We start from the raw sequence: 8,571 nt of genomic DNA on the forward strand, positions 1-8,571 counted from the left end.
TTACCTTCAGCTTTTTGTAGGAAACTTGCATTATGCTGTTTTTAAACTTTGTTGGTAACAATCATAGAATTATATAGTTTTAGATTTCAGAAACCATCCAGTCCAACCACCATTTTGCACAAAAGATAGTGGAGAGTCTAAGCGATTTGCAGCTACAACTTCACATTCCCACGTGAACCGGTTTACAGTCCGCTCCGCCTTCACCAGCACAAATTAATTCAGCCAATCAGGTGTGCCAGCAATCTGCACGATGCACATATTTCTGGTGATCGGAGAGCTCCAAAAAGTTCATTCTGACAATACCACAAATGGAAAAGCTCAGTAGAGATTCTAAATCAGTGCACTCTTTTATTAAGTTGAAAAAGTCTGTAAAAAAGTCTCAAACTGAGGGCACCTACCGTCATTTCAGCACAGAGCTTTGCAAAAACGGATGAACAAATACATGAACTGTCTGACCCTCACATGCCAGATCTCCTGAATCTAAAGACTGACCAAGTACCAGTTTTGTCGCTGTTGTTTATACATCTAAGTATCTAATAAGCTGGGCTGAAGTGTTGGCATATATATATATAACTGGGTGGTAGAAGGAGTCATTCAAAGAATCCATTTGTCTGTCCCGTTAAAAACTGCAAAATAGAGAAAAGATAATAGTGATTACTAACAAGACTTCTTTGCTTGGTGGGGCAGTGGAAGATAGTTCTTACTGGTATTTTTTAGAAAAAAATATCTAGCTTTTGATATGGTAAGATACTATTTAGAAAGAAAGATTATTTGTAAATTTAAAATAATATGTGATTGGGCTAATTTCTTTTCTTTTTTCACTGCAGCAAGATGTTTTTCCAAAAACAGATTCACACCAAAATATTTGACGATAGCAGCGTCACATGCTTCCATCATGCCGGAAAGGAGTCCGGCGCAGACAGTACCCGGGCTGCCTGAGGGATGCTGGTGAGTGCTGGCGGAGAAAGACTTGTCACTAGGCGGTGCTCTCCCAAGAGGAGCTTAAACTTCCATTTACACACAGAAAGGGGAAAGGGAAAAAGGAAACATATCTCAGTTTATCTGCTTAAGAGCAGTTTGATATGAATGTTTACTGTTTCTCGAGTATATCTTGACAGAAACATTCACATTTTAGTCATATTGCTTGGGGGGGAGAAAAACCTCACTGAGAAATCAAACCACCTCCTTTAAGCACATACCCTTAAAAGGTGCGTGTGTGGAAGGGGCTGGACTTGGATACTCACAATTTAGTATCTTTCGTCTCTGTTCTATTTACCCCACCTGACTCTGCCAAGCACTCTTGTCTTCTTGAGGAAACAGACCGAGGGAAGGGAGGGAGAGGGAGAGACGGAGAGACAGAGGCTCGGCGCGGGCCCTGCCTGGGGCGTCGAGGCCGCCAGTGCCGCGCCCGCAGCATCCTCTCCATCCGTCCCCATCCACCCACTGCGCTGCCTGGCTAATGGCTAAGGCTTTTAATTCTGGTCCCCACGCTCCCTTTCGGGTATTGAACTGAGAACACCTTTCACAGTCAGATCGCCGACTTGGAGGATGTCCAGCTCCTGCCCAGAAAGCGCCAATAAAATGGGAAAGTGCGCAATTGATTGATAATACATTTTACAAGAAAAACAAACTAAAGGAGATAAATCGTTGAACTCTCACAAATGTGCCTGCCTAAATCCAAAGAACCAAAACTTTCTGAAAGAGTCGGGCCTGGAGGGAGGTGACCCGGGAGCGCTCCCGCGGGCGTTTCCGGGGAAAGGGAGCGAGAGAACCCGGGAGCGGGTGGGCGCTGACCGTCCAGAGCGCTGTCCTCGTGCGTGGGTCTGGGGGCTGGGGGGTGGTGGTGGCGGGGGAGGGGTGCTGCCGGTGTCCTGCCCGGCAGCTGTGCCCCGAGGTGCCCAGCCCTAACCCAGCCGCTGCCCTCCGGGCTGCCCGCCTAGGACCGACCTCGGGTAAAGCGGACCTCGGCCCCAGAGTGGTCCCCAGCCTCGCCGGCAGATTCCCCCCAAAACGCACAGACTCCAGTTGACTTATTAAATGCCGAGGCAGTCAGGCAGCTCCTTTTTTAATAGCCCAAGATCTACATTTAGACAAAAACAGATCCGAGTTCCTGGTAAAGGCGTTTCTTCTCATCCTGTCACAAGTGACAGGAACGGAGGGAAACAGACTGAAGGAGAGAAGCGGGCGGTGAAGGGGAGGGACAAAGGGGAGGAGGAGAGAGATGGGATGAAGGGGGAAGAGGCAGGAGAGGGGAAATGGGGGAGGGGGGAGGGGGAGGGGAGGGGAGAGGGGAGGGAGACCGACAGGGCGGGTAGAGATGGAGCGGAGAGGAAATGGGGGAGGTGGGGGGGATGCGGGAGGGGGGAAGTGGGGGAGCTGGGGGAGGAGACGGGGGAGACGCGGAGGGGGAGCTGGAGGGGGTGGGGAGAGGGGAGACAGACGGGATACGGAGACATGGGAGGAGTTGTTGGCGGGGGGGGGGGGGGGGGGGGAGGGGGGGGTGTCTGACGAAGATCCGCGCGGGGATACGAACACTTCACCGGCTTCTAATTAAAGCCCCGCGCCGGGCCCTCGGGGACCCTCCTGACGTCGGCGGCCGCGGGGATAAGAGGCTCCCCGAGGTCCGAGGCCGGACTCTGCCGGCGCGCACCCCAGGCAAGCGCGGGTTCCCAGCTCGGAGCTGCCGAGGCACCGCGTCCCCTTCTCCGCGCGTCCAGTGCGCTCCGCCGGCCCGGGCGCCGCCGGGCATGGAGTAGCGAGCGGGGCGCGCGGCTCTGGGGCGCGCGGACAGACGCCGGGACAGACGCCAGAGGACGCCCGCGGCTCCGGGGCGCGGGGACAGGTAATGCGGCCGGACTCCTGCGCGCAGCCGGGCAGGTGTGGGCCGGGCCCTGTCACAGGGGGCCAAGGGTTTTCCAGAACCTGGCCCAGCGGGCGGCCGGGGCGAGGGTCCCGGCGCGGGAGCTCCTCGGGGTGGGGGGGGGGAATCGGGGACAGCGGGAGGAGGGGGCGACCGCCACACAAAGGCGCTGCTGGAAACTTGAGCGCGGCCGCTCCCCGAGGGAGATGGGTGTGGGCCCGACCCTCCGAGCGGCCGCTGCCGCCCCGCTCGGCGTCTAAAGGGGCCGGAAAGTTGTGGCGACGCGTTGAGCCGCGGGGCGCCGGCGATGCGCCATTTCCAGGAAAGTTCGGAGGCCGGCGGCGGGGGCGGGACGCGGGCGCAAGGCGGCCAGGGCCCGTGTCGCCCGCGCGCGGAGGGCGGGCGCACCCAAGGCTTGCTCTCAGCATCAGCGCGTGGGACCTCGGGGAGGGCGAGTCCTCGTGGAGACCGCGGCCCAGCCTTCCGCCGCCGGGCCCCCGCCCGCCCTCCAGGCCCGGGACGGCGCGGGGCGTCCGTCCACTGGGTTGGCGGGCGTCCTCTGGGTCCGCAGGGCCGGGGCGCGTGGACCGAGGGGAGTGGCCTCTCCCGCCCTTCCCGCTCCCCCCGCCGACTGGCTGTCCGGGTCTCCCCGCACCCCTGTCCCTGCAGCGAGCCGAGCTCCGGGAGCGCGTCGGATCCGCCCAGCCTGGCCGAGCGCAGGATGCGCGGACCCGGGCGTCCCCTCCTCCTGGGGCTGCTGCTCGTGCTGGGGGCGGCGGGGCCCGGCCGGGGGGTCGCGGAGACCCGGGAGGCCGCGGACAGGCAGACGCTGCTGCAGCTCATCGTGGAGATCGTCCAGGAGCTCAGGAAGTACCACTCGGGGGAGTCCAAGAGGCTGCAGCTCTCGGGCCGGCAGGACTACACCCTGGGCCGCAGGGAGGTCTCGGACTACGGGGCTTACCCGGAGGAGCAGAGAGTGGGTGAGTGTCCCCGCCCGCGTGGCTGTGTAGACGGAGTGGACCGCTTCCCAAGGCGTCTCGGGTGTGTGCGGTGCTGACGGCGGGTCCGCCTGTCCTGTCTCAGGAGACGCTAGAACTAGTACTTGCTTGGAAATAGAATTGTCTTTGAGGCCACGTACGTATTTTTAAAACATAAATACATTTTGACCGTCAAAAAAACTGGGAAATATGTTTTTTAGAGAAGGAAATAGGAATTCCATGAATGATGCCTGGCAGATAACATAACTACCCCTCACCCACTTCTAAGACATGTGAGTTGTTGCCTAGGTCAGTAATTTCAGCATAGAACTGTCATCTGTTATTTTGGAAATGGAAATATTTTCAGCAAAGCGGTTTCAACTGAGACAGAAATTCCCATTCCCCGCCCCCCCTCCCCATGGCAGAGCCTTCCCAGAGTGGCTGCCCCTTGGGATATTACCAAGGAAAGCATGAAAGCTTTTAATGCTTTCATGACACAATTAGGTCAAATATGATAAGGTCAATTTTATATAGACTGACTAAAGTTAGTTGTAAATGAAGACTGACATTTAGGAGATGTCTAACCCTTGCAAGTAAGATTCTTATGGAAACGTTCCCTCTTCAGATGAGGGGAATTGGTGGTAGTGTGAACACGTGCCATCGCATTACTAGTGCAGAACAGGTGAGTGAAAATGAATCCAGATGGCTATAAAAAAAAAAAGCAGAAACAAGGCTGAAATCAGAAGGAACGTCAGTCAGGTTAGTTACCAACACTAACTAGGCGCTGTGCCGGTACAGTCAGTCTTTCCCTGGGAACTGTACCTTTATCTCATCCAACCAGGTTAATGTCTGTTTCCATGCATTCACACCAGCCTTCATAACAAGTGGTTTTGACAGCAACTAACCCTTTTTCTAAATATATACCTCGAAGAATATATACCTATAGCAAATTTTTTGTTTGAAGTATGAGATCAGGTTTTCTTCCTAGAACTTTGAGAGGTTGTTGAATTTGATTCCCAAGCTCTTCAAGATGAAACTGTCTACGAGTGATTTATTCACTGGAAGATAACTGTCACACACACACCACACACACACCCCTTTCTTTTCCTATAACTTTACAGTCCCTGCCTCTATCCTAGTGGTGGAGACTGGGCGTTAATACCGGAGCTGGGAGAGCAGTTAATATGATTTGAGGAAAATGTGCCCTATCACCCGTCTTCACATTGTCACGTACTGCAATCACGGGGCTGCTGTGTTCAGGGCAGAATTTCCAGTAACTTTAAACATTCACTTCGGATCACATGAAAACATGCTCCTTTCAGGCAATTGAATAATTAACTTACTTTCCCTCAAACAGAAATTGTTCCTCGAGATCTAAGGATGAAAGACAAGTTTCTGAAACATCTTACAGGTAGGCTTTCCACGCATTACTTCGCCGCTCCCCAGCTTCTGGCATCCCGCAGCCCTCACAGTCTGTTTCTTCTTCCACGTTCCAGGTCCTCTTTATTTCAGCCCAAAGTGCAGCAAACACTTCCACAGGCTTTACCACAACACCCGAGACTGCGCCATCCCCACCTGTAAGTGACCGCATCCAACTCGCTTTAGAAATGCCGGTACAGTGTAGACGAGGCTTCAGGCCCCTCCACCTAGGTGAACAGGCCCCTCCCTTCTGTAACCCAGGTTTGCTAATACTACTCCCTGTTGACTATACAGTCCGGGGCTGGGGTGAGGAGCCCGCTTAAGATAACCGCAGGCAGCAGCAGCTAGTGCCAAACGGAACGTGGTTCACAGTCATTGGAATGAATCGGCTCTTGGAAGGGGCTGGACTCCTCCATGCACGCTCTCGAATTCTGGTCTGATGCCTGTCCTTGTATCCACTCAACTCTGACAGTGGAACAAATGTTTCAAAGGAGTTGCTAAAATGACTACTGCAGGGTGTAAGGTAACTATGGTTGGCCCTGGGCCATCCCCACTGCCCTGGCCAGAGACTTTCCGTTTCCACCAGTAACTGTAACCCCATCACCCAGGAATTTTACTGCTATTTCAAACTCCTGCTCTTCTACTTGGCTTCCTCACTAACTCAGAAACGCAGGTGCCCTTTTCCGTCTGGCTCTCAGCTGGAACTTCCCGGTTCATCCACAGCAAGTGCGCTCATTCCCCCAAAAGTGCTTTCTTGTGCCCTTCACAAAACATACAATGATGACAAGTAACTGATTAGCTAGAGGGACATATGCTAGAGCCCTGCACCAACTTTTCTTTGTGTGTAGGGACCACAACTTTCCTTCTATTTAAGGCTCACAGGAGGGCAGTTGTACAAATACGGCAGGTCTCCTAGGAGCTGCTTTCAGGACTGTCCGAAGGGGCAGCAGACCAGACCTGCCCGTCCTGCTCAAAACAATAAGCCCCTTTCCATGAAGGGGAAGCTGCTCTGTGCAGGCAACAGCATCCCTTTACGGAGCTCCTTGTCTCGCACGTCCCCAAACGTGGCAGGCAGACAGGGAGCGCCTTCAGGAGGGAGCTGACGTGGTCCCGCTCAAGGCTACCACGGGGACAGTGGCACGAGTCAACGGGTGGCACCCGTGTCCCAGAAGCTCCGTGCTCCAGGCTCACCCTCTCATCCAGGCCACGTGGACCTGGGACACCTCACTTCCCTCTTTCCTTCCTCTGAAATGGAATCACCTTCTGTTTGAGAATTACTAACCTGCTTCTAGGGGTCAGAGAACCTTCTCATTTTGTTTCAGTATGTATATATTTTTATATTAAATCTTGTTTTACAATAATAGGATCATAGATTCTAAATTTGAAAGTGACCCTTAGGGTCATTGCTTGAATCCTTTCATTCACGGACAAGGAGACAGACAAGGCACTTAGGCTGCGTGTGCCCCATCGCAGGCGCCACCCACATTGCTGCCTCCTTTGCTGAGTGGGCCGCCACCAAGCTCCTAGTAACCCATAAGGTGAGGCAGTGGGACCAGGACCGGTCAGAAATGCCCCTGGGCCTGGAAGCAGATCTGTGCCCTGGACAAGTGGCTGCTTGTGTGGGTCCCACCTCTCTCAGCCCATAAAGAGCTGCAGAGCCAACCTGACCACGTCTGTGCTGCTCAAGCCTGCATACGACAGTTCCCAGAATCCTGGCCGGTTAGACAGAAGGAACCACAGACCTTCTCACTCAAGGTGTGGTCCTGGGGTAAGCTCTCGGGAAGAGCAGGACTTGTGAGTCCACCACACCTGCTGAGAAAAGTCTGCACCTTAAGGGACCCCAGGTGGACATCAGGGTGGAGAACATGTGGCCCAGCGGGGTCGTGGTCGCCCTCAGGATCTCGGGGTGTGTGGCAAGTGCCAGTTATCTCCTTTGAGCTCCTACAGTCCGCCGCTTCCACATGTGGTCTCTTCAGGAAAAGCACATCCTAAAAAACATGGCACATCTGAAGAAGAGCAGAAAAGCCAGGAATCCTGACGACCCTGCCTCCAGCTGTCACATAATTGTTTCCTTTGAGCCCAAACTGTTACGTCCTCTAGATATTTAGCGGGTGTGTTTTTAGAAGGCTTAGGTGCTTGCCTAACAGACATGCTGTGCGTATTTATTGCTGTCAATTTACGCATTCACTCAGAATTTCAGCTAAGAGCATGAATTCTTCCATCTTTAAGTAGGATTCTGTGACTCTTGAGAACTGAACTTCATATTGAGGAAGGCCTTTATGGGCGTGATTGCTGTGTCCTCTGAGGCAGCACCTGTGAGACTGACGAAACAGGAAACCATACGAGATACCTAGGAAAACCAGTCTGCGCTCAGAAATCAGCTCTTGCTTCCCTCCATTGTCCAGCCAGGTTTTTTGCTCTGGCCCTTGGCTGTTAATCCACGGTCTTTAGAATTTCTGTGCGGAAGGCTCTGTGTTATGATTAACTCAAAAGGGGACTCGGCCTGCACGTGACCTAAAAGTTAAGTAACACCGGGCACGGGAAGACCGACCGTACTCTAGGAAGCAAAACGAAAGCTGTTTTAATGAGCCCAGCAGCTACTGCGAGAAGAAAACAGGCAGAGAGCAGCCGCGTGGGAGACTCTGCATCCCCACTTCCCACAGCCTCCCAGTTACATCATTTAACTTCTGTCACGTGATGCTAAAGGCCCCGAGGCACCATAAATTATTAAATCAACAACTTCCAGCCGTGATTGCAGATGACAGTCTATGTATTGTTTCCAAGGAATTCAGAATATTTAAAGGAATGAATGGCTTTAGCAGTTGCTATGCTTGTTTAAAGTGAATGCAGTTCATTTAAGTTGTTGAGGTAGCTGACGAGGGTCTGTGATTTATTTCCCTTGTAGACTATAAGAGATGCGCCCGGCTTCTTACTCGGCTGGCTGTCAGTCCGATGTGCATGGAGGGATAAGGTAAGCTGACAGCCCAGTCGCTGTGGCCCACACACCAAAGACTGGATGCATTTGGGACATGAAAAATTCATGGGAGTTTAGAGACAGTCATTCTTTGGGTAAAGTAGCCTTACTCTGAGTAAGGTTGACAGAACACTCAAAGTAGCTCTAGGTACTGGTCAGTAGTAAACACACAGCACCCCAGGCAGCCACTGAGACCTGGTCGCAGGAGGGCACGCTGGCCGAGCTCACGTTAACCCGCACACAGCCCACTGGCTACTGACTTCAGTGCGGGACATGGTGTGTATCCGCCCACCCACTTCTAGGCTTTCATTCAAACACTCATAGGTGAGTACATGACTAAC

At 53.3% G+C, this 8,571-nt stretch overlaps 1 protein-coding gene across 1 annotated transcript; it reads left to right on the top strand.

Annotated features, from left to right (window-relative positions):
* Positions 1–3,581: 3,581 nt before the first annotated feature.
* On the top strand, positions 3,582–8,226 carry ALKAL2 (ALK and LTK ligand 2). The gene is made up of 4 exons (XM_065890868.1): positions 3,582–3,840; positions 5,195–5,248; positions 5,334–5,414; positions 8,162–8,226. Exons 1-4 carry the CDS (start codon positions 3,582–3,584, stop codon positions 8,224–8,226), a joined length of 459 nt encoding a protein of 152 aa, XP_065746940.1.
* The last annotated feature ends 345 nt before the right edge of the window (positions 8,227–8,571 follow it).

This window comes from Phocoena phocoena, chromosome 14, assembly GCF_963924675.1.
Source record: "Phocoena phocoena chromosome 14, mPhoPho1.1, whole genome shotgun sequence".
In the NCBI taxonomy this organism is placed as follows: domain Eukaryota; kingdom Metazoa; phylum Chordata; class Mammalia; order Artiodactyla; family Phocoenidae; genus Phocoena; species Phocoena phocoena.